Genomic DNA, 26,845 nt, shown 5'->3' with positions numbered 1-26,845 from the left:
CTCTAGAGACGACATGGTTCTATGGACAGGATACAGGACAGACTTAAGCGGCCTTGGTTCTCTCTCACTGTGGGGCCTTGGGCAAGTCACTTCTCACCTCTGTGCTGAAGCTGACCTGTCTGTTCCACAGGGATAATGGTACTTCCCCCTACCTTTGGTCAAAGCCCTCTGAGGTGGCCACATCGAAGCAACAATTCTCATGGGTCACGCTTTCAGCTCCTTTGCCGCTCTGAGGTCCCCAGGACAGGTAAAGAACGGACATCGATGGCAGGAACTTCCCCACATGTCTGCCTCAATCTTCTTTGGGCGGGATCACCTTCTGTTCCCACTCCATCCTTGGCCTCTGCCAAGACTGCCAACCAAACTGCCAATATCCCTTGGGATGGCGGACTTTGTTGTATGGATTCCAAAGATGACATCCTGGTTCCACTGAAGTCCATGGCAGAAAACTCTTTCACCTCAGTTGGGGCCAGGATTTCACCCCTACTCTCTAGGACAATTGTTTTTATTATTTCTCCTAAGCCTCAGGAGCTGACAAGTGTCAGATGCAGGACTTGATGGATCAATGATCTGATGTGGCATGGCAAATCCAACAAACAGTGAACTCCCTGCAGTATGAATCTAGATATTGATGCCAGCTGATAGGACTTCTCTTTGAAGAGGTTACTCTTTGGTGATGAAGGGGGGTGGGGGGAGTACATGTGGCGGGGGAAGGGGGGAATAAGGTGTTTGTTGCAACTTGAGGGGCATTATTTTTGGACTGTCTCAGAATAAAGACCTCAGGCAAACCGGAAAGAATCGAATTAAGAGGAAGGAATGTAATAAAATGCAGGGAGGAGAAGAAAAGGGAAGGATCGACTGCAGCAAAATAAGTCAGCAAAGACTCTGAATTTCCCATTTATTGCAACTAATCACAGTTAAAAGGTCAGGTCCATTGGCAACCAGCATTTTTGTATTATTCAGAACGACGTACAAATAAATACAGACAAAATCCAGCCAACAAACTGAACCGAACCACAATTCCATGGTTTTAACTTAGTTCATTAGTGCTTAGTCCTCTTGCATTCCTACAGCCTCTCTAGGAGGAGCTACTTAACGTTTACTGGGAGACTGTCTCCGGCGTACATGGCCCGTGAATCTCTGTGGCATACATATTACAAACATAAGCCGGGAGGGCTTGAGCTGCCTAGATATCAGCCAGGCAATCCAGCTACTTACTGTGCCTGCCCAAGTGTCTAATCAAACCCCATTTTGATGGGGGAGAACAGCCTGCCTAGAAAGTGAACAGGGATGTGTGTTCTCCATCATTATCTTGACTTCAGCTTAGTACAAAACAGTCAAATTCCATCATGGTCATTGTGTGAGCACGCGTCTGTCTCAGAGAAGCAGGGCTTGCTCCTGATCTGTTAAAACAAGTTACTCTGAATGTTCGGGAGCCATTGTTAGCCAAACACACATTTGGAAAGTGGGAGAAAAAAGCGCCAAGGCGGTGCATTGCTGAGTGTTCGTGTTGGGCAATGAATTAATCGGATGAGTGCTGGGGAAAATGAGAGCTGTCATGAGGACCAGATTTATCCTTCGAAAACTAACATGGACTCCTTCACTGGAGTACCACACTAACAGGCCAACTTCTGGGAAGAGCATAAATCAACACTTCGTGGAGATTTTCACTCTGATTTGAAACAGCAACCATAAAACAGCACTTTATGAAACAAAACCACTGGCCCATGTGGGTAATGGACCCTGCTATACTACAGAGTCATGTAGCACTTTACGAACAAATCTGTATAATCACAGCTTGCATCCTAAAAGATTGCACATTAGAAAACAGATGTCCTCTTTCAATTTTTTGAAGAGGCAAAGAATTGCCCATTGGACTATCCTGGAGTAAGGCCCCATTAAGAAGACATATCCAGCAGGGAAAACGGATGTCGTCTTCGCTTCTACATCTTGATATGATTCTCACAAGGTTTCATTTTTTGTTGGTTCAGATTACTTGTATCCATCAAAACAGATGATGCCACTAAAAATTTCTCAAGCCCCAGCAGTATGTATTAGACATGCTGCTACACACTTATTTGTGAAGGTTCCCATCTTAGTGCGGGCACTTCCATACTTCCAAGATAGATTTCAGAAGTTTAGACACTACACAAACTTACCCATCAATTGTTCTACTATTTAATCAGGAGCCTCTTTAGACATTTGACTGTGACTCTCTTACTGCATATAGAACAAGTATGGTCAAAACCAAAAGAACTCTGACCATTACGGAAATGCCCAAAAATGGGAGGAAAAGTAAACCGCAAACTGCAGCCTGGCTGATGTATGTTTAGCGACGACCCAGTTGAGAAGAGAAAGAATTTGGTGGCAAAGGAAACCCAGGACCTGCAAGGAGCCACCAATTTTTGTGCTTTGAAAACAATCAGTGTTATGTTACAGCAAAATATATATATATAAAATCATAGATAATCAACACCAAACCTAATCAATATATATATATAAAAAAAATCTAGAAGAAGAAAAGTTTCCAGTTCCAATTGCTGCCATGCAAATTGCTCAGATGTCATCTCCCGTTGGCCAACAGTAAATCCGCCCTTATCCAAGTCCAACATCCAGGGACATCATCACCACAAACCCTAAGATGGAGGTCCAGGAAGCCAGCTTCCCATTGCCACTGCAAGGAGGAAAGGAGAGGGAGTGAGCGCCTATGTTTCAGAATGTCCTTTCAGGCTGACAGCAGAGTTGTCTTTACTTCTCACCTGTGAAAAGAAGGGAATCTTCCAAAATCCTCTTTATTCCCCCATCTCTTTGAAGGCCTTACATCATGCTGACCCTTCCCTCCAGTCAAAATAAGACTCATCCGAGCTGATCCTTTGGGAGATAGAGTCAAGGGTGCTTCCCCTCCTCTCCTCAGCCCCTGTGAGCTCTCGCACCCCAGCAACTAAGCTTAAGCTCCCTCTGCCACTGAACCACCTCAGAGAGAGGCTGAGCCATCTTGGGGATTCAGACATGCAATTCCATTCAAATGAATGGGGGACATGTCTTCGACTCTCCTAGGTGGCTTTGAGAATCTTAACCACAGATCTCGAATGCAATTTTCTCCCCTAACATCTCACTGAGGCAATAAACAGAATCAAGGAGGGACAGTCTCATTGTTTCCTGCATAATTTATACATAATTCCTAAGCTAAAAGTGGGGAGCTGACACCCCTTATAGTGAGTAGCTTGACAGCTGCAATCACTGCTACGGATTGGTTAAGCATTGTGCGCCTTCCACTGTATTTATTTGTTACCACGTCTCTCCCACCCCACTCTGTTTCTCTCACCCACCTGTTGTCTTTTAGATGGTAAACTCTTCAGGGCCAGGACAGTCCTTCATAGTATTTTCATACAGCACTTAGCACCATGGGGTCCAACCAGTTTCGGGCAGAGCGTTATTACAATAGAACTGTTCAGTGATAACAATTTCAAGCCACACGCATCGAGGGACAGCTCCAAAAGACAAATATCTTAAAGAGCCACTCCTGCTACATCTCACACCAGTTCAGTGAATTGCAACCTGATAATTCCCTCAGCAAAGCAAATGTATCTAAAAAATAACTCTTTTCCAAGAACATTCACAGTCAAACAACAGCAGCAGCAAAATTCTGCCAATCTTGAGCAAAAATAAGGAGAGCAGTCAACCTCCTTAATTCATCAATGCATCTGATGAAGTGAGCTGTAGCTCACGAAAGCTTATGCTCAAATAAATTTGTTAGTCTCTAAGGTGCCACAAGTACTCCTGTTCTTTTTGCGAATACAGACTAACATGGCTGCTACCCTGAAACCTCCTTACAGTTCATTATGGCTTTGCGTCCTGTTGCTTGTTGGAAATGGGCTTTCACACGTGTGTGCCACGTGGTATAAGCCAGGGTGTGGATGGAACCTGTTTTTAAGAACACATCTCTGAGGTGTGACAGTTGTTGGCAAATGGCTGAAATGCTATTAACAGTGCTAGACTGTAAAGTGGCATGTGCCCTCTTAATGCAAATGCTCCATGGTCCTCGCGGATCAGACCCCAAGGTGTTCCTTTGCACTACAGCATACCCTTCCATGGGACGAGGAAGGAAAGAGAATTTAGTCACAAGCAAAGGCCAGCCAATGAACATGGCTTCAGGGTGTTGGCAGCTAGGCAATTGGCAGAGCAATTTCCCTTACCTGGTTTGTGCTTCTGGGATGATGTCATCCATGACCACATAGACCATGGCACCGGCAGCAAAGCCCAAAGCATAGGGGAGGAGCGGTTCTGCCAGAACCATGGCAAAGGCACCGAAGACACCAGCTAAAGGTTCCACCATGCCACTTAGCTGTCCATACCTGTAAGAGAACCAAGATCAAAAGCCCTGAAGGGACACAGGAAAAGCTTCCTTCACCCCTTTTTGTACCCAGCGTAGTGCAGGTGTTTGTTGGACCCCAAGGGCCCAATCGTCCCACTCAGGACATGGATACATCCCATTAAATGGAGCTATGAAGTCTGTAAATGCAGAATGCACCTTGCAGGTTCTGATTAGCATTAGGCTGCCCTGCTTTTGAGAGTGCAGAGCGGGTGCAAACCTGCTTTCCCACCCCCGCACCTGTGTGAAGAAAAAGATGTTTACCAGCCCTTGCAAAAAAAAGGAGAGCATCTGAGCCCTTCCTAAGCAAACACAGCAGAAGACAGATCCCCTCCTTTCATCTGGAAGGTGACGAAAGGCTGCAGAGAGACTTGGGAACATCTGGCTCCAGACAGGCAAACAATCCTCTAATTTTTCCCCCAATGGGTCTCTCCTCCACCTAGTTTATCGCTACCCTCCACGCAGTGGGCCCTGTGAATCAGCTAAGCACTGGACCACTGCTGAAGGAAGTCTGGAGTGGGGATCCCTTCAGAACACGTCCATTTTCCCTCTTTAGGTCCTATCTGTGCTACAAGGTTTTGCTGACTGTGGAGCCCAGGAATTGGCAACCTTTGGCCCGCCAGGGTAAGCCCCCTAGTGGGCCAGGCCAGTTTGTTTACCTGCCGTGTCTGCAGGTTGGGCCGATCATTGCTCCATCTGGCCGCGGTTCACCGCTGCAGGCCAATGGGGTCTGCAGGAAGCGGCGCTGGCCGAGGGAAGCTGCAGCCAGCACATCCCGCAGCCCCCATTGGCCTGGAGCAGCGAACCGCGGCCAGTGGGAGCTGCGATTGGCCAAACCTGCGGACGTGGCAGGTAAACAAACTGGCCCGCCCCTCCAGGGGGCATACCCTGGCGGGCCACGGGCCAAAAGTTGCCGATCCCTGGTGTAGCCAGTTGGTTGCATGACTCTAAACACCGTTTGCTGACTAAAGTTCTGTCCTTAGCTGTGGATGCTAACAATGCGTTGCCTTTGCTGGAAGCCTAGATTGTCCTTCTGTAACTGGTCCAGCTCCCTGGTTTCTTTGCAGTGCTTAGACCTTCTAACCATGCCAGTCTAATTCCTTCTTCCCAGCTCTCTGTCTGGTCAGAGATCCCAGAATGCACTCGTGCTGCTTTGTGCGGATGTCCTTCAGGTGCTGTTCGCTGTTGTGACACTACGGGGATAGCGGCCTAGAACTTCCCAGAATGCACTGAGATGAACAAAACTGGGCAACGGGAGAGGTGTGGCTGCACAGACATGGGCAACAAATGGGAGCGGTGTGAATAACCGTGTTTGGCACAAGCAGATCAGATAAGAGCATCAAAAACTGGCTAGAGAAAACATGGTGGTATTTTTAGCATTGCCAGGCCTTAAGACAGGCCAGAAAGGATGGCCCTGCCGTGCTGGACAGTGAAAAGAAGGTAACTTTAAGGTCAGAAGTTAAATTTCTGTAAATGTGTTGGAGCAACAAAGAAAGTTTGAGTTGTGGCATAGGCTCTGGCCTTGGTGGACCCACTTGTATCCTTCTCTGAATGGCCTTAGAAGTGTGACGTAGGAGAGCAGACACAAGGGGGTCAGCCCACAGGAGAGGTGACTCTGCAGGCAGTAGAAACCCGATTTAAGCATCACGCTCTCTTTTGTTCATCTATTTTGTCTTCATTTGGCCCCCCGAGTCTACCCCATCCCAAGACACTTGCAACCACTGCTACCGAGGATCACAGTTCAAACCTTGCCTATTCTACAGCGGCGGTGTGGCCACAGGAGAAAGAACATACTAGTGGTTGTTTTCCTTCTTCCAAGTTGGAACGAACGTGAGCTGCACCAGTGGCTTGCCACACAACGTCTGATCACCACGAAAACATCAGTTGCTGAGCGTAGTAATGCTGGACCAGCAAGACCCTGTCTCCTGCACTGCTCCCAGAGCTGCCACCCAGTACACAAAGGCTGGAGAAAGCTTTAAAATAGAACAGCTTTTCCCCAAACACAGCCAAGCTGCTGATGAGTCCTGAATTGGAGCTAGCAACACGGCACTGCATAGAGAGCAGCACGTTATAGGCAACCTGCAGCAACAGCAGCTGGGAAATGGCTTGACGGGAAACACGGTTCAAAGCTTGAAGAACGTTTTAGGAGGAGCACTACTTACCAAAATGCTCTCCATGTTGAAAATCCGGCGCCACGCAAAGGAAGGCTGACAGCAAGGCCTTCTGGGAAATTCTGAATTCCAATCCCAATTGCTAAGTTCCTACCAAAATAAAAGCAATACATGTTATATATCATTCCTCTGGGAGGAGAAGGGCAGGGCAGGATAGGCCTTAAAAAAAAGTTATTAAGAATGTCTCTTTAATGTAAGTGCTTTCAGCCCTTGGGGACTAATCGAATCATGTTAACACAAGGCACTTCTAGAGCAAGTTTTATCTTCAAAGTGTTCCACGTCCATCAACCACTGGAAGCAACGGAGAATGAGATGAAAAGATTTGCCCAAGGACACAACCAGACAGTCAAAACCCCAGACTTTCCAACTCCCAGCCTTGTGCTCCGAACTCTTGACCAGACCTGGCTGTTGAACAGGGAGAGCCTCGAGTTGTTCATGAGTGACCCACTGACTAATTAAGGAATGGCAAAGATGACAGGGGGGCGGGGGGGGGGGGCTGAAGGGTGTCCCTGGGGCAGAGGCAAAGCCACAAGGATTTGGGTTACGTTGTGGGAAGTTAACAAGGGTGGAGAAAGAAAGGTAAGGCACAAAGGAACCCCATGCAGTGCAAACATACCCTCCCTGATTGCTCCACTTTGCAAGCCAGGCTGCACTGAGAACTGCCTATTCAGACAACTGTCCTTCCAATACACGGGTTATTCTGGGAGATCGGACAGCCAAGGTAGAACAGCCCTGGGATCCAGAGACCAGTTTGTGGCCCATCCCAGTTACCACCAAAATGGATTTCCCACTCCTCCCAGCTGGTGCCACACGAGGAGGAATGAAAGGACATACTGGGCTACACCTGCGGATGTGAACAGGGGTCCACATAAGTCTTCAGAGGCAGCCCTGTTTTGCTAGCTCTCCGAAAGGGGCCAGTTTCCTCCTCTCTGAGATGCCTCTGTTGTTATGGGAGGTCAAGTCAAACAAGCTCCGCTTGCAGCCTACATCAGATAATGCAGAGGTTAATCCCTCTCGTTTACTGTTCATCTCCCGCATTGTCTGCATGGTTGCACAGTCACCCTATTGTTTGCTTTTATCCCCTCCTGCACTAGCTGTAGGGTCGTGTGTTTTTAACCTACAGGCTTTAAAAATATATATATAACTTTTAAACAAACCCTGCTCACATTCAGAGCCTGGATCACCCAGAGGGGAGAAGCATGCTGCACTAGAAAGGCTGCAGCATCCACCCCCAAACGAGAATTTGGCCACTGATGCGCTAGTTCCCCAGATGCACTATCCTGCAGCTGAGACGTTAAACAGTGGCCAAGACACAAGCCGGTCCAAAGCTTGCAGGCGGTCAGATGAAACAGAACTGGCATCTGAGTCTGCAACTCACCCTGGAGGATCCAGACCTGCAACTGCCTCAGGGTTGCTGCTTTCCCCAGTATCCCGGCCCCGCTTTTCCGTTCCACTCCTTGCTGTTCCGGAGACCACCCCATTAAACTACAGCCGTGGGAGCAGGTGACCCTGCTTGGATAATAAGGTGCCCAAAGCGCAGCACTGGGGAATCAACACTGAGAGACAGGCACAGACAGGTCCATGAGTTCCATTCTGGTACCCACTCCGTCCTGGGTGGCTGCAGAAGGGAATACTCCCAGCTTCCCCGCTGCTCCAGCATCTAGCAGTTAACACCGGCAGGAAAGCACCCTGTCCAGCCCCAGTGGCTAGCTCCTAATGACTGAGCTAGTGGGGAAAGTGATGGTGGTTTTGCTTGTTGGCCTCTAATTTCATGACAGTGCTAACCGCAGCCCTTCATCTGCAAGGAGGCAGGATTTTGAAGCTCGCAAGCAGGCTAGCTTGCGTGGGGAGAAGCTGTTCTGACAGCTGGGCGCTGAAGAACGGATCCCGCAGCGCCTGGCCTAGACAAGCACTTTGGAGGGTCAAAATGCAAACATGCTCCTTCCTAGGCCACCCTCAGCAGCAACCAGCTGGTATGGCAATGAGGACAGCGGGCGCCCCATTTGGAGCGCAGGGCACATGGATGGGGGGTGGGAGGGAGGCTGGGAAGGGGGACGAGAGCACTTGGTCATAAAGTCATTTTAAAAAATCAGCCTTTGTGGAGCCCAGCTTTGCCAAGTGGGAAAAAAAAAAAAGCTTTATAAGGAGGGTGATTTGGGCTACAGGGGAAGAAGAGGCCGGACATTTACAAGGCTTTAAAAAACATTTGCAAACATTTAAGGACCCCAGCCAGCTTGAGAAATGTCTTGTCCTCCCAAGCAAGTGGGGGATTTCTGTCCTTGACTCAGGGCAGACGAGGCGCTGGAAATGCCCTGTGTTTTAAGAGTACCAGAGTTAGTTGTGCCGGCTCCTAAGAATGGAAGGTTGCCACAGTGCAGCAAATTGTGAGCCAGGAATTAGGCTTAGATGCTCCAGGTAGACATGCTGACTAGGTCGTTCTTCCCAAAGTCGGCCACCACGGTGCCAGAACCTCTTCATTAGGATCAGGAATCCAGGAGGACATCATCCTAGGCACCCTCACAGATGCAGGAAATAGTAACTGGGGTTGAGTCTCTCCACTCCCCCCAAATTCCCCAGGATAGCCTCATGTTCCCACAGGTCCATCCAACGTCCTGCAAGGAATCACAAGCCCCTCTCCCGCCGCCGCTGAAATCCCGTTGGAGCATAGCAACATTGCAATGCAGCCATTGGGTGATGTCACAACACAAAGCTCGCCAGGTCACGACAACGTCACAAAGGCAGAGCGTTGCTTTCTCTTCAGATAAACTTATGTGGCTACTTCACGTGGCTTTGCACACATTTCTCTGTGGATTTGTCATTGGTGCAGCAAAGGGACCTTCTGAAAAATAACTAAAAATGGAAATCAGATTTCCATATTTAGAGAGGGAGGATGGATTTTTTTAAGCACTGTTAATATAGTAGCTGTGCTTTGGTGCCCAGTCACTTTTGCACTCCAGTTTTAAAACCATTGACAGCTCACAGAGCAGCCCCTTTAGATGCCCCCCCAACCAGGAACTGTCAAGGGACAATAAATAAAAATACACCTCTTTAAACAAACCCCAGAAGTACTGCAAAGTAAACAAACTTGTCAGACACGTCCAGGAGGGAAGGAGAATCAATCAGGATGGAGCCTTGGTTTGCATTAAGAATCTGAGAGTTTCAGGATAGCTTCAGACGCACACTGCCTCCCCTGCCCCGTTGGTTACATAAAAATCTTGGCATGGCTTGTGCCGAGACGGCTGTTACAAAACCATGGGCTCACGTGCACCATTATCTACCTATTGGATCTCACTTTGCTCAAGTCTGGGAACACTATTTTCACCCCTTTGCAATCTCTTTCATGTGAGGTTTCCACCAGCTACCCTTGAAAAGGAAACAAAAGCTTCACTTATTTCCCCCACACCCACATTTGACAATTGGGTTTGATGTCATGAACACGAGGGACTAAGTACCCTGGAGGGCACAGTCTGGGCAAAGTCTGGGCGAGCTTTTCTCCTTCTGCAGCTCTGCCAAACAGCTTCAGTGCTGCCCTACAGTAACCCTCCTCCACCCACACTCTGCCATCGCACCCTCTCCCCTGCAATGCTGCTTCCTAAGCCAGCTTTGGGACCTCATTCAGCTCTGCAATGAAGCTCAGTCCTAATCCGCCACACCTTCTGCTGAGCCAGTCTTGAGCCCCTGCACCCTTATGTTTCTACCAATGTGCCTCAGTTTTGATCTCTGCCAGAGCTCGCTTATTTCCGTACTGCTTCCCTCACCGCACACAATTCTGAATTTAGCAATCCGGGCTGCAAACCAAAGGCAGAACTCTCTAGTGAGCACCAACTCATTGTGCACGTTGAGCTCAATGTTTTTTGGTTTTGGTCTTCCCCCCTCTGGAAAAACGACAAATCAACCTTTTTTGCCTACGGTCGGTGGGGAGGTAGGAAATCAGCGTAGTTGCTGTGAAAACCAGCACTGACCATTGGGAATTTACCCTGGGTGAAACATACTATTCCTCTGAATTTCTACAGTACCTTTTATGGGAGGACACTGGCAAGTTTCAGCAGCATCCCTTCATTTAGCTCCACAACCCGGCAGCGGGGCTGAGATGCTCGGCATGATCTGAACTGTTGTAAGGGGAGAGAAGCCGGCTTGCCCAAATATAAACCGCACCAGGACGAAGCGGGCCCATCTCTCCCCGGTGTGCATAGGCAGATGAGAGTCTACTGCCAATACCAGCCAGCAGAGTAACTCCTTTCGCAGCAATGGCAGAGGCTGACAGCACTGAAGGTCCCAGACTCAAGCCTCACTGTGATAGGTATTATCATTATTAGTGGCTTTAAAGTCGTGGGTAGAGGCCAGGCCCCGTTGTGCTGGGTGCTGTGCAAACAGCTAGCAGACACTCTTATACCTGCCCTAAAGAACTTACAACCCGAGTGTAAGGCTATAAACAGCAAGTTGAGAGAGCACAAGCAACAGTGAGAGGATCCTGACCGCAGCACACCCACTGCCAAGCTCTGTGTAAGCATGATGGCCGAGGAGAGGTTTAAAGAAGACATCTGAAGGAGAACGGTGAGGTGGCTTTGCACGGTGAGCACATCCCACACATATGGGGCAGCATGGGAGAAGACTCCACGTGGCTACACACACACACACACGGGACGCAGTCTTGTCCCCACTAAAGGACATGGCAAAGTTTCTATTGACATCAACGCAGCTAGGATTTCTCCCAAGAGGCCTGAAGTTTTCCATAACTCTGGTTACAGGGCACCCAACTTGACACCGGCACTGGAAGCTCAACTCCACTGAAGTGCATGGAGATGGGCCAGCTGCTGACCCGATGCCCAGGTCACCACTTTCGCAGCGTTGATCCATAGGCCGCCTTTCCAATTCCCACCCCATCACAGTGCGGCTGCGGCTGTGCGTCGCAGCAGGATGAGACTGTGTAACACCAGTGCACCACGGCACAACAGCGCGACATCACCCTGTCGCAAGAATAAAAGGGGTCCCACCTCCGCACCGACAGTCAGATTAGAACTTCAGTGAAGCTAAGGATTTTCTCCCAACATGTATCAAGTTTTCCATGACTTCAGCTTCCAAGTAGACACGGGGGGCCAAATGCAACACTGGTACAGCGGGCACAATTCCACTGAAGTTCATGAAGTCATGCCAGAGTGAATCTGAGCCGCAGAGACCAGTGGGTAGCAATCCCCGAGCAGGCATTCCTGAGGTCCATAACCCACAGACAGACATCACAGAGTCTGGAGAGATACTTCAGCTCTAGCCAACAGCTGAGGCAGAGAGTCTTAGCAAAGGTCTTGCCTGCACCGCACAGCTGCCGACCAGACCTGAAACGCAGGCCCACAAGGGCTGGTTTCATTCTTTCGCCAGTGGCTGAAAGCTCCCTTTGCAGCTTTAAACACTTGTGTTCCTATTAGTAAAATCAGACAGGTGAGAAAAATCTCTCTGGGTTGTTTAAACTTCTGACATGGTTTACAGAAGAGCGAGCGAGAGGCTGTGGGTGTCCTTCACCAGGACAGACCATTACAATCAAAAACTTTATTCACGGGGGGGGGGGGGGGGTGTGTGTGTGCGGCAGGGAAAACATCCCTTATAGAAAACAGTGGACCCACTGTCTGTGTGCTGGGTTTTCCCCCCCCTTCCTTCCCTTGCCTTAGCACAAAGCAGCTATTACTGGTCCCAACCACAACAAATTAATGGGAGAGGGAAGTGTGAACCAAGGGGTCTGTACAAAAAGAACCCCCCGAGGTCTCTCTTCCCCACCCCCCCTCCACTCCCACAGCACCACCCCCTCTGAGCTTTCACTACTGGGCTGCCTTAAAACAAGGAGAGACTGTGAGAAAGCTGTGATGGGGGTAGAGCACGAGCGAGGTGAGGGGCAGATGTGGGAAAGGGAAATTTAGCAAAGACTAAAGATTTCTCCATTATAGCTAAGAGAAGCCTAAAGCTGAAGCATTTATCCCTTTCCCAGCCCCCACTAATAAAAAGCAGACCTGACACAAACCCCCAAAGTTTATTCAAAGTATATTCTAAGTGGAAATGTATCAAGATGCTCTTCTTTCCCCAAGGGCAGAAAGCTCTGAGTATTTGCGTGCTTTGCTCCTTGCTAGGGCTACAGCCTGTTCCTGTTATTTTCCCCTTTCCTTCCATTCCAGGCACGGGCATAATTTGGAGGTGGGCAGGAGGAGCATTGACCCCCCCAAACTGAAAGCCTTGGGCAGATGTGGAATTTGCTTCTCCATGCCCGGCCCCGTTGGCATGACTGAGGCTGCCACCCCAAACACAGAAGTCAAACTTTGCCAGTGATTCCAGGTGGGACCCCCCAAACACCTCCCTTCAGGTTCCCCTTCTGTGCATGCTCTCTGGACTCTCGCATGCACTCTCTGCACTCAGCAGTGGCAGGCCCCACTGGCACCACAGGGCAGGGCTTTAGTGGGTACTGCCCTGTGAGGGACAAGGGCCAGCACTATGCTCAGACACAAGCTAGCAGGTGACAGGAGGGCCACAGTCGCGCTGAAGGAAACAGGCTGCAGAGATCAAACTGGAGAAGGCTTGCTGGGCTTGGGGTTCAGACGTGGTTTAAAACTGTAAAAAGGGGGAAACTCTGGCTGGAAACCCAGTTCCTGATTAACCTGCAGATTACAGTGGGAGGGAGGCGAGTGTTATCCCATCTAACGGACGATAGGGAACCTAAGGTGCTATTGGAAGAATGGGGATTAGAACCTGGGAATTCCTGAATTCCAAAGCTAGGCTCTTTCTGTTCTCTGCTCCCTCCTGACTCTGCCACTTAGGGTCTGGACTCAGGCAAAGGCCATCCCACATTCTGCTAGGCTCCTGGTTTCCTCTCTGCTCATCCACAGGTCCCCTTGCTTCCTCTTCCATCTCTCCCATTCCAGAAGCCCATTCTCTGCCTCTTGCCACCACAGGGAATCTTAGTGCCTCTTGTCACCTCCGTAATACCTTGGCCACGGCCTCGCATCCTCGTTCGGGCCTTGAGAGTTTCCCAGACACTGCTATTTGTACCTGGGTGCGAATACTTCATTAACAACATATGGAGTCTGGGAACAGACCCCTTCTCACTTGCTTCGCCTTGGTTCACAGCACAGAAAGTATATGGCCATGCACTGCTCAGAGGTCACCTTTGTTTGTATAAGAGGGTGTCTCCTATGCTGTTTGGGTGCCGAGGTGAAGAAGCTTCTAGTCCAAAGCCTGATCTTCCCAGTACAAGTCCACATATACACCTCATATTTTCTCCCTACCACTGTGAAGAGTTTTCTGGGAAACAGTTGGGAGGAAAGAGACTGAACCAAATAAAGCTGCATTGTGTATCAGGGAAACAAAGGGTTCCTTATGAAGGAAATAGGTGGAGACACTTGGAAGGCTTCCTCCTATTGCAAAGACAACACGCTGTAAAGCAGATGTACCAGCAGTCTGAACCAAGTGCATTTCTGGGTAACTACAGTATGCCAGGGTGTGGGGACAGCTAGAGGCAGGTGACTGGGGGATAACTGAGCATAACCATCTGAGCAGGACAGTAATCAGCATGAAATTCACAGCCATGAGTGACTTTTGTGCCACTACAAAAGGCAGGAAGATGGTGACATAATTTAATTTGTGGGTATCAGAAGCAGACATGACATGAACGAGATCCAACCAGACAGGGCCATTTGTCTCCACCATGATAAACCCATTTCACAGATGGCAAGACAACTGCTCAATGTACAAACACGTGCGGGTTTAAACAGGAGCACGATGGACGTGTTGCCTAGCAGGTGGAGCACTGGACTGGGACTCAGAAGACCTGGGTTCTATTCCTAGCTCTGCCACTGGCTGACGGGTGACCTTGGACAAGTCATTTCAGTTGTGTCTGAATTTTCAAATGTGTCTACGCTGAAGCTGGGCAGGTGCCTCCCAGCCCAGGTAGTCAGACCCAGGCTAGCTCTGCTTGAGCTAGCATGCCTAAAAGAGCAACGTGGACATTGCAGCTTGGGCAATGGCACAGGCTAGTCGCCTGAGTACAGATCAGCCCAACCCCTGGGTCCACACTCAGCCAGCCAGCCCGTGCCACCACACCCACACTGCTATCTCTAGCACGCTGGCTCCAGCAGAGCTGGTGTGTGTCTGCCTGCCCAAGAGCCCAGCTGCAGTGTCGACATACCCTACGTGACTCAGGCACTACGGCGCTTATGTCTCATTGCAAGTCCATGGGACTGAGGCTCCTGAGGGCCTAAACCACTTCTGAAGTTGGGGCTTAGGTTCCTAAGTCACTTAGATGCTTTTGGAAGTCTACCCTGCACATCTTTGTGCCTCGGTTTCCCCAACTGTAAAAAGGGGGCCATTACCCTTGTCTCCTTCAAAAAGCATGTTGAGATCCGTGGATGAAAAAGCACACATAAGAGCTAGGCATTATTTTATCATCATGAACTCCAAGAAGGGACAGCTTCACGGGGGATTTTCAGTGATGCCCATTCTTATGGACTCTCACCAGTACACAGTACGGAAACAACTTTTATCATTACTGCACTCCTGTTCCATGGTGGTGCTGGCCCCTGGACAGAGCACCAGGCTTTGCAGCAATTTTAAGGAAGAAAAGGTAACAAAGCTGCAGCTCCTGCTTCTCTAAGCCCCACCAAGGAGCAACGCTTTGTAGGGAAAGGAAAATAACCTATTACAGTTCCTTGGGGGCACATACCCGCAGCTGGACGTTCCACCCTTCAAATCTTGCCTGCCAATTGGTATGGCACCATGCTGGGAAACTCCTAGTTCACTTTCAGAAAAAGTTGGCATCTCTGCATATTTGCAAGGTCAAGGCACAGAAAGCCTTCTATAAGCCTAAACCCTTGTTTTCAAGGGCCTATTCTTTTACAAACTGATTATGAAAGTAGGCTACATATTCTTAACAAGCCCCTTTTCACGACGGCTTTCAATTCCCTACAGTGTATAATATGCATGTGTATTCTTGCATGGCAGGCCCTTACATACTGTTTTGATTGTTATCGCCTTGCCATGAAAGAGCCGATTGTTGTGGGTTCCCAAGATTACATCATGGCTTCCCACTCCGGCTGCCTGTCGAGGTGTTTGATCGGGACCTGCAGGTGGGAAGGAGCTCTGTGGTAAGCACAGGGCCTTGAGCACTTCCCCATACCTGCCCTACCTGTTCCACACACAGCTGCCTTAGCACGCACGGGCTTTCTTCTGCTTTACTGTAACCTCTCACGCAAAGTGTGTATGTTCGCGTGGCAGAGGAGCAGGGAGGAAAAATAGGTGAACAATGTGTTCATTTCCAAATCTGATTCACACGAGAGTAGAGAGACTTCTGGAGACTGGTGCTTGCACAGAATGCTGTCTGCCAAGGAATGAGCGAGCCGGTGACACACACACGCACAGATCTGCTGTCGACCGAATTTTCACATGTTCCAATTTTAAAGGCATGTTTTGCAAAACAGGCGGGCAAGTTTTACTCCCAAAGATTTCTCTTTTCCAATTATGCAGCCCTTTTCATCTCAAAGCACTTAAAAAATGACTAAGAATTAAAGCCTACAGCCACGAAGGTGACCGGATAGCAAGTGTGAAAAATTGGAACAGGGACTGGGGGGTTATAGGCGCCTATATATCAGGACTGTCCCTATAAAATTGGTCACCCTAACTGCCGCCCCCTCTTATGACCAGGTAAGTGTGATCAGTCCCATTATACAGAGAGGGACTGCACAAGGTTACACAGTCAGACGAAACTAGGAACGGAACCCAGAAGTCCTGACTCGCAATCTTGGGCTCTGATCCCATCAGGTCACATTCCCCACAATTATGGAGTTCTCTTCTATCCTCCCTGCTTTAGCTGTAAGTAGTGGGATAGTTAATTCTCTCCAGGACTGACAGGTGGACTGATAGAGTAGGGCCCAGCATATTTGCTCCTGGAGGCAGGGTTTGCACCCTAGTACTGCTAAAATATGGATAAACTGCATGACATTCCGTAGCAAATAATGCAAATTGGGAGGGAAACGGGGAGTGTAATTCTAAACTAGCTAATAGAAAATCATCATCAAAATCGTGTCACTAATGAGGAGCTTTAAAAGGCACAAAGGGGACAGACAGTGAAACTGAAAGGGACCGAATATAGAAAACTGATAAAGGAAATACTTTTTCAGACAATGCACAATTAGCTTGTAGAACTCATTTCCACAAGATACTGGTGCCCAAGAGTTCGACAACATTCAGAAAAGGATTGGACAGCTTTATGGAAAACAAGATTATCCAGACTTATCAGAGTAAATACCATAAAATAAGCAAGAGTTTTGGAAGAGATATAAACCCTCCTGTATCAGGGTTTAAATCAGCCTCTAACTATTGGGGTTTGGGAGAAAATTTTGTCTGGTAGAAGGTTATCCCATAGCTGCCTTCTGTGGCATTTCTTGCACCTTCTTCTAAAGCAGATAGTGCAGGCTGTTGGTGACAGGATACCAGAGTAGATGGACCTTCTGGTCTGATGCAGCCGGGCATCCCTGAGTCCCATCAATGTCCTTCTAGTTGTGTCCCATCCCTCTGTCTGTACGTTGTTTAGTCAGTCATCAATTTTCAGGCCAAAAGGAACCTTTATGATCATCAAGTCTGACCTCCTGCATGACACGGGCCACAGACCCTCACCCAGCGACTTCTGCGTCCGGCCTGTAACTCCTGCCTGAGTTACAGCAGACCTTAGAAATACATTCAGTCTTGATTTAAAGAATTCAAATGATGCGGAACCCACAACATCCCTACTTAAGTTGTCCCAGTGGTTAACTGCCCAAAGTGTTAAAAGTTTGCATCTTATTTCTAGTCTGAATTAGTCACGCTTCACCTTCCACCATTGGTTTTCATTAGGCCTTTGTCTGCTAGATGAAACAGCTGTCTATTACCAGAAATCTCTTTCACTGATAGGAACATGTAGACTGTGATCAAGTCACCTCTTCACCTTCTCTTGGATAAACTAAATAAATTGAGCTTCCAATTTAGATTGTAAATCTAAAGGAATCCTGTTTTATTATCTATAAGGCACCTGGCACATCTTCTCACTCGTTAAACATTAATAATATTAACAAAGAACAGCACCAGCAATAACTCAGTAATACAGTGAGTTCTCTCATTCTCTTCAAGATACAATCCCTAGTTATTCCAATTTTTCTTGTTGCACAATTGCAAGGGGTTTCCTCTATTAAGAACATGCATATGGGAGGCCGGGGGGAATGTGTATCTGCAAAGCATCAAAGAATAGCTCTGACTTGCAGATCATAGAATCATAGAATCTCAGGGTTGGAAGGGACCTCAGGAGGTCATCTAGTCCAACCCCCTGCTCAAAGCAGGACCGATCCCCAACTAAATCATCCCAGCCAGGGCTTTGTCAAGCTTGACCTTACTTCAAAGGAAGGAGATTCCACCACCTCGCTAGGTAACGCATTCCAGTGCTTCACCACCCTCCTAGTGAAAAAGTTTTTCCTAATATCCAACCTCCGCCACTGCAACTTGAGATCATTGCTCCTCGTTCTGTCATCTGCTACCACTGAGAACAGTCTAGATCCATCCTCTTTGGAACCCCCTTTCAGGTAGTTGAAAGCAGCTATCAAATCCCCCCTCATTCTTCTCTTCCGCAGACTAAATAACCCCAGTTCCCTCAACCTCTCCTCATAAATCATGTGTTCCAGTCCCCTAATCATTTTTGTTGCCCTCCGCTGGATGTTTTCCAATTTTTTCACATCCTTCTTGTAGTGTGGGGCCCAAAACTGGACACAGTACTCCAGATGAGGCCTCACCAATGTTGAATAGAGGGGAACGATCACGTCCCTCGATCTGCTGTCAATGCTCCTACTTATGCAGCCCAAAATGCCATTGGCCTTCTTGGCAACAAGGGCACACTGTTGACTCATATCCAGCTTCTCGTCCACTGTAACCCCTAGGTCCTTTTCTGCAGAACTGCTGCCTAGCCATTCGGTCCCTAGTCTGTAGCAGTGCATGGGATTCTTCCATCCTAAGTGCAGGACTCTGCACTTGTCCTTGTTGAACCTCTTTTGGCCCAATCTTCAAATTTGTCTAGGTCCCTCTGTATGCTATCCTTACTGTCCAGCGTATCTACCTCTCCTCCCAGTTTAGTGTCATCTGCAAACTTGCTGAGGGTGCAATCCATGCCATCCTCTAGATCATTAATGAAGATATTGAACAAAACTGGCCCCAGGACCGACCCTTGGGGCACTCCACTTGATACCAGCTGCCAACTACACATGGAGCCATTGATCACTACCCATTGAGCCCGACAATCTAGCCACCTTTCTATCCACCTTAAAGTCCATTCATCCAGCCCATACTCCTTTAACTTGCTGGCAAGAATACTGTGGGAGACCATGCCAAAAGCTTTGCTAAAGTCAAGGAATAACACGTCGACTGCTTTCCCCTCATCCACAGATCATTTTGATAGTCTGAAGCAGGGCTGTGCCCAGGGACTCATGAGAACCTGTTGTCAGGTTTCTAATGGATTCTCACTCCCTGGGTGTGCTTCTACACAATATTCACAAGGAAGTACAGATAATTACTATTACTGCATTGTGTTTATACTACAGCAGGGCCTAGAAGCTCTACCAAGATGGAGACTCCCTTGTGGTAAGCTCCGTACAAACATACACTACAAGACAGGCCCTGCCCCGAAGATCTTGCAATTGGAACAGAGAAGACAGACAAGAGGTGGCAGAGGAAAGAGGAACAGGAAAGAAAAAAGTGACTGCCCATGGTCAAACAGCAGGTACGAACTATACCTCTAGAACTAAGAGTCCTTGAGCTTTTTGAAAAATCCTGATTATCTGCACGCAGAATATATGTGAAGTTAAGTAACTGCTACTGGTAAATGACATTTATACACATGGATTTTATTTGACAAGCACCTTAACTTCCAAAGTAAACATGCTGATACAATGCATCATATACAAATAAATACAATGACTAACGGGCACGGCAAATCCTAGTACAGTTCACGGTAAGTTTCAGTTTCCCATACTGGGTCAATTATCAAAGCTAAGGAGGTTGGTAGCATGACGCTGATGCCTCCCCATGCTCAAATCAATGCACAATCTCGCGACCCAGTGCAAACAGCACAATGGCATCTCGTGTCCCCTGGACCGGAAGCGTTAGCTCCCAGGGCTGTTCAGGGGCAGTTCTGTGCACTCACAAATGGGTGAAATATAGAACTCTCAACCATCCTGCTTCCCTGCCTCACACCTACTCCTCTAGGCCATGCCACTTGTCATTCAGCAACGCATTAGGGGCTGTAATCGGGTTGCCAACTTTTTAATTTCAGAAAACCGATCACCCTTGCCCCGCACACTGCCCCACCCCTTCCCTGAGGCCCCACCCCTTTCCAAGGCCCCGGCCCCCGCTGACTTCATTTCCCCTCCCTCCGTTACTTGCTTTCTCCCACCCTCTCTCATGTGCTCATTTTCACTGCAGGGCCCAAACAGGCATATTTATGGTTTTGACAGATGTATTATGCTAAGTTCAGGTTTTATTTGTTACAGGACGCTAGAGCTGGCAGCAAAATAGTGAAAAGGGGTAATTAAAAGAAAAAAAAAAGATATTTCACCACGGTTTTCATGATTCTTTCCCTCCCCTCTTCCCATTTTTCGTAATCAGCTCCATGGTTTTTGTTCACTAGAGTTATTGTAATTTTATATGTGGAATTAAGACCACACATTATCACAGCTGCAATGGGTCCATTAAAGGCCCACTCCTGAAGCCCAAATACAAATCCACCGAGCACAAACCACAGAAACCGACTCCCACACCTACATGCAGATAGATACATATGTATTCATGTGTACACATCTAGCAGGCACTAACACATATAATTCCACATTGTTTAATATTACAATTGCCGTTTAGTGCCTAAAGACCCCAACTAAGATCAGGGCCCCAGGGTGGTAGGTGCTGGGCATACACATAAAAAGAGAGTGTCTGCAATAAAGAGTTTATAATGTAGCTAGATAAAGGTGGGAGAAAATGTATGATACATTGGCTCTTCTGCGATTACTAGTCAACAACATTCACTTTAAGAAATAATACATTTCTTTTAGAGTTCCCTTCTCTTTTAAAAACTTATGAAATGAATACACACACATTTTGTCAATTTTTTTGTGCGCAAGCCAGCAAAAGGAATAAAAGTCAATGAGGTAGGCTGCAAATTTTATTCACACAGGTATACGCACATGTGGCAACACACGCACCTCCCTCCACAAAGAGACACAGTCTCTTACACACATACAATGCATGCATGCACACACTTGCCTACACGGAGACACTTTTTCACACACTTTTCCAGGGGCTGTGGAAATCACCCAGCCGGGAAGAGAGGAGGGTGGGCTGGAGGGGAAAAGATGGGGGATGGGGTGGAAGAGAGAGGATGGGGAGGGAAAGAGGCCAAGGACGAGAGCAGGGTGGGGGGTGAGAGGAGGCAGTGAAGGAGAGAGGAGCGGGTGTGGGGGGGGTATGTGGGGTGGATGGAGATGCAGGGGGAGGCAGAAGGCTACAGGTGAATGAGGATGTGCGGGGCACAGGGGTGTATAGGGACATAATGGGAGTGCGGCAGTGTATGGAGGAGCAGAGGTCCAGGCAGCAGTTGGGAAAGGCGCACGCCACGCGACCCCTCAACAGCCACCTGCTGAGCACACGCGAGTAGCGCTATTCCTCCCCTGCCCTGACCCAGCCAATGGGAGATGCGCCTGCGGGCAGGGCAGCACGTGGACCCCCCTGGCCGCCCCAAAGGCTAGGAGGCGGACATGCTGGCTGCTTCCCAACCTGGAAGCCATACGGCGGCCAGCAGGGAGCCTGCCAGCCCTGCTGCGCGGCAGCACCACCAACCAGACAGTCAACGGCCTAGTCAGCGGTGCTGACCGGAGCGGCCAGGATCCCTTTTTGACCGGGTGTTCCAGTCCAAAACCAGACACCTGGTCAGCCTAGGCTGTACACACAGCTGTGAGAGGTGCTTTTGTAATGAGTTTTTCTTGTGTGTGTTATTTTGAGTTATTTAATGCTTTTCTGACTAAACCGATGTTACAGAACCCTGTAAAAAAAGCGGGATTTTAGAGCCAGATCCTGAACCACTGAAATCAAGCGGAGCTTTGTTATGGAGGGCACAGACTCAAGCCAATGAACAGTAAGAAAACCCTAACAGGGACATGTGCTTCCTGATTGTCGTTGCAATCTGCCTGCAAGAGCTAGTAAATTGAACACTAGTCTGGGAGCCAGGAACTGAACGCTAATCCCAGAACTGCCAGTAATTTGCTGAAGCCTTGGACAAGGTTGTAGCGGCCTGGTTTTCACTTGACTTCAGTGGGCGAAAAAATCAGACCCTGAAAATTCCTTGTATTTCAGTTTCCCCATGTTTTAGTGCAGCAACAGTATATACCCTCCCGCACCACTCCTCGGTGGCACAGTGTCTGGAATGGCATGGCAATATGCTCTTCTTATTTAGTGTTTATCAACACAACAATTGCAAGTCATAATTTTTATGTTGCATTTCTTAGTTATAACGAACAGAACATTTCTTCTCCGAAACTGCATTTTGGTTTAGGTTTCGCTCCAGACGTCTACCGTGATAAAGATGCCTTTGTTAGCTACACATTAATGCTTTAAAAAAAAAAAAAGTTAACTAAAATAAAGTGACTAGTTCCTATTGCATCGTTGGTGGCCCCTGTATCGCTCTGCCCAGCTGGCAGGGCTGACCAGCCAGATAACCTTATCAAGAAGAATTAACGAACTATTAGCAGTAGGGCTTAATTGGCTAGAGGAAAATGCTCTGAGTGGCATTCCTAGTATCCTTGTGGTGGGAGGGAGTCAATCAGCTATTGTACCAGCCGGCTCGGTTCCTCCCCTCCTGTTTGCAAACAGCAGGTTGGCTGAGCGGGCGAGGATGCTAACCAAGAGCTCAGTGCTGACAGCGGGCAAACAAGCCAGCTAGGGACAGAGTAAATTAACAGCAGTGTCGGAACTCGTGCAGTTGCTATGAGACAAGGGTCTCTCCAGGCCTCAGATGTCAAAATATCTGCTGCTAAAGCCTATTGTTCATTGCCTGCCAGTGAGGGTGAATTCTTGTACGTCCATCGCCTGCACATCTACCGCGATGGAAGAATTGGGAGGGGGATGTCTAGTGTGCAAACCGTTCCCCCAATCCCCATTTCTCTAACACAGAAGATCCTCCCTGGAGAGAACTCACTTTGGGGCCTGCAAAGCCTATGGTGATCTTCTCTTCCTCCCCAATTCCAAGGCCCCCCACCCTTGCTTTCCCTCCCAAGGCTGGAGGTAGCGATGCTTAGAAGACCCCAAGTCTACTGCAGCTGCCTTAACTGCTAAGCAGCGCTACGACAGCCTCCAAACCAGACTTTATTTCCCCTCTGTCTCTCTCAGACAACTGGGCCCTCAGGTTGAGAGGCCAAGACCTAGAATGCCAGCAGAGGGGAGAAAGGTGGCAGCAGAACGGAGCGCTGCAGAGGAACCAGTGCATAGGGAAGAGATGAGGAGAAGGAAATGGAGGCAGGTGGAAGACTAAAAGAGGACGAGGACTCTCAAGACCCAAGGGAGGGAATGAGATTTGGGTTTGGGGAAGCCAAGACTATTCTTGCTAGCAAACCCCCACGACCAGACACTCATCGCCGACGAACTTCTCTCTGGCTTGACTGAGAAAACACAGCCTGGGACTCTGCAAAGAATTTCCTCTGCATTGCCACAGCCACTGCCCCCTGCCCCGCCCCACCCCCGGATCAGGGAGCTCACAATGGCAACTGCAGGCTGAACCAAGATATAACAACAGAGAGTGAATACGAAATAAAGGGAGAGCTGAAAATCAAAGTGGGCCTTCATGCACACAGCTTGGTGTGAAATATATTCCCAGCTATCAAACCCTGACTGACTGAAGTCAACTGAATTCCATCCCACTTACATTCAACGCGGGCTAATTTAAAACAAGACTAGAAATATCTTCACTCCTGCTTTCCAAACATAGTCCCACTAGTCAGCTGCTAATGGATACTAATAGCCTCAGTTGCTGAAGCCAGGACCCTGCAGAAGCATGGCACCGCCAACGTAGGCAACAAAGCAGAGACCATGGTGCACAGCAACTTGCCCACTGTTGGCTCACAAGAGCAAGGGTGAAAAGCTTCCTCAGGGGAGGAATTTTCTCCAGTTCTTCCAATTCTGATCTCCCACAGCCCTATCCTCAAAGGAGCAGGAGAAAATGCAACAGCTGTTTACTGTTGTAGCCTTACCTATCCTTTCTGCCCACTCTCCTCTCCTATCCCCCAACGGCCCACGATCACTCACTTAATGCAACGTAACCTCGTGACAGCAGACCCTTTCCAACAGCCTAGACTCCCATCATCAGATAATTACGGGAATAAGGAATCCTTGGTTTGTTCCTGAAAGGTTTCACTCACACAAATGCACATTGGGAGAAGTGACCCTTCCCTACTGTGTCAGAATGAGTTGGCCCTTTCGTGGGGTTGGGGGCTTAGCTTCATTGAATTAAAACATTCTACACTGGCTTGGGTCAATATTGAGCTGCCGTGGTATCTCCTGGGAGTTGTAGTTTGTCCCATCCTCCTACTGGACTCTATGACCCAGGCTCCCAGCCAAACGATACCTCCTGTCATGCACCAAGATCCCATGACGCACCATATTGGTTCAGCTGGAGTGAGTGAATTCTTGCTTGGGAGCATTTCATGCCCACTGCACACAGTTTTAAATGACAACATTCCAGGCAGTGGAGACCATTTTTCCTTGTGGCAGTGGCTTTTCCTTTCCCCTTTGAGTAGCTCCCCAGCAATGTAACAGTCGTCTCAGAGTCCTATTGTTGCATAACTTGTGGTTAAAATAAAAGTCACAGCAGTACCTGGATGAAGACATTTCAGAACTTGCCCCCCAGCTGTATGACAGAGCTGGCAAATGGCAAGTCTCCTCAACACAAACCCAACAAGCTGCTGGCATGCTGGAAGGCTATTTTCGAGTCGCTCTGCTGGAGGGCTGAAACCAATTTAGATGGGATAGGAGGACTAACATCTAGGTACAGAGACAAGGAGATCATTCCAACATCATTAGACTGAGGGCTGCAGAGCTGGGGGTGCAGCTGGAGAACACTCTATGGCAGCCAGTCAAGAAAGCTTTAAATATGACATTTGGGACGTACTGGAAGAGTGGCTCAGAGTTACCATCAGGAGCTATGGAGTCCCCACCTAGTCTGTACATGGTCTCCGGTTATGGTAACTCTCTGCAAACAAAATCTTGAGGAGCCTTTGGGAAAAGGAACAATTTCCTATCCTTGGGCCTCATAGCACAAAACCCATGGAAAATGCAACCCTGGGCAACCAGCTAACGCTAAGCCCTCTGCTCAGATGTACTACAAAGCAAGTAGACCAGTTTCAAAACTCCAGTGTTGGTTGTGAGTGGGTGATAAGCAAGAGAGGCTCCCATTGTTCGGGGCAGATTGATGGTAATTGTTCTGTTATGGCAGGCTCCTATCTAGGGCCATATTGCAGAGTGCTCCCATTGTGCAGCAGCTACTTATTCCACTGTGTTTTTAAACCTTTATTCTTATCTTCCCTGTTATTTATATAACTGTTTGATTTATGAGTCATGCTCATGCACAGGGTAAAAGTTCACATCTCCCTCTATCTGAGAAACACAAAGAAATGTTTCATGAGCTGCACACGTTCCATTTCTTCGCGCACTTTCTCGCTCGTTCTTTTTCCGCGTTTTGACCTCAGTGGCTCAGCAGAGAATGCCGCTTGACGCTTTCTCCTGCTGCGAGATAAGGGTGCTTGCAAAAGTAGATCCGACTGCTGTGCATGGGATCCAGCTGGTACCAGCAAATTCCCTCCCCCGCCTGGCCCCATTTACCCAAGGTTGGTACTTGGAAAATTCTGCAAAAGACACTTGGCAAAAACTGGATACACGGACACCAGTACCATCTTTGGGATGTGACATAAAACAGCTACTGTCCTACTGGGTGTCACTGTGCATCCCAAAGTACCAAATGTAAGAGAGTGTGTGTTGAAATCTGAGTCCTGGACAAATTCCAATTTGCACAATAGCAGATTGTCTGCCTGAAAACCCCTAGGAGTTTAACCTGGATATAGTGTTAACCATTTTCTGTTTTGAATGTGATTGCAGTGGTGCTGTGCACTGTTAAAGAGCTGCCATGTTTCATCCTAGATGTACCTGCATATTTAAATACACCTCTATAGTTTTATAGTTACGTAATATATATATATATATATATATATATTACAGCTATACACAAATATATATCTATGCACATGCACATAGTTGGGCAAATAAATTGCAATGAATTTATTCAAATAATTTCATTTCTTTCTGTTCGTGAATGATCAATGAATGCATCTTGTCCTTCTCAAATTTGTTATTTGAAGTTACTCACCAAATAATATCTGGAAATAATTCTTTGTTGTTCTTTCAGGAGCACTGGTTATTTTAAATCCAAGCAGTTTTCATTGGACGAACACACACACGGCATGTTTCTATTCCCCGACTAGACAGGTGTAGCTCATAAAGTTTCCAGCATGAATACTCATAAAGATGAACTCCAAAGCCCCTTTCTGAAAATACTGTGCTTTCAACTTGTCACTTCCCTAAATAATCCTGCTGGCAAATGCATTCTTTTGGAAATTTATGGAAAAGACACACAAAAGGGGCCTGTAAACAGGGAAGTAAATGAATTTCCACACAGTAACAGAAAATATTTTAGGGTATTTAGCTGGGGTTACATTTACTCCCTATGCAGAGAAGCCAGCACAAGAACCATGCACTACTCAAGCCCTGCTGGGGACGCAAGTGATGCACCAGTGATGCTGGCCTGCAGCGAAGAATTCCACTCCCAGATAGTATACAAAACTCATTGAGAGCACAGCACCTAACTTCCTTAGGCTACTTTGAAAATCCCAGCAAAAGCCTGGATAAAGCACTAGCTAATAGCATGCACAGCTCAATCCTGGGGGATATCAGCCAGATGACCTAATTGGTCTTTTCCTTCTCTAATTTTGATGATTTCACAAACGTGTTGGACATGATATTTTCTTTTTTTAAATGCAGAAACCATATATTTGACAAGTGAGACATTGACAAGTAGTGGCTTGTTTATAAATAAAATGCTATTTTCAACCTGCCCCTTCTTTATGCTCTCAGAGACAATTCTCCTTTACAGAAACACCACATCCATTGCAGGGAAAAAGAAAGCAGTGAGATATTGAAGCAACTAAGGACACCTTGTAGGGAAATG

At 47.9% G+C, this 26,845-nt stretch overlaps 1 protein-coding gene across 5 annotated transcripts in view; it reads right to left on the bottom strand.

The window, feature by feature from the left end:
- Positions 1–887: 887 nt before the first annotated feature.
- The window catches only part of SLC39A11 (solute carrier family 39 member 11), a 258,953-nt gene continuing 232,995 nt past the window's right edge, over positions 888–26,845 (bottom strand). For all 5 annotated transcript variants that reach the window (XM_074970758.1, XM_074970760.1, XM_074970756.1 and 2 more), the window contains 3 exons: positions 6,535–6,633; positions 4,197–4,355; positions 888–2,674 (listed from right to left, as the gene is read on the bottom strand). In XM_074970758.1, coding sequence (XP_074826859.1) covers positions 2,596–2,674; positions 4,197–4,355; positions 6,535–6,633 — 337 coding nt within the window. In that variant the 3' untranslated portion in view covers positions 888–2,595. The remainder of the gene's footprint in view (positions 2,675–4,196; positions 4,356–6,534; positions 6,634–26,845) is intronic.

The sequence above is a fragment of the Natator depressus genome, chromosome 14, assembly GCF_965152275.1.
Source record: "Natator depressus isolate rNatDep1 chromosome 14, rNatDep2.hap1, whole genome shotgun sequence".
In the NCBI taxonomy this organism is placed as follows: domain Eukaryota; kingdom Metazoa; phylum Chordata; order Testudines; family Cheloniidae; genus Natator; species Natator depressus.
Note: the sequence above shows the minus strand (reverse complement) of the source record. Positions and strands in the feature narration are given on the sequence as shown.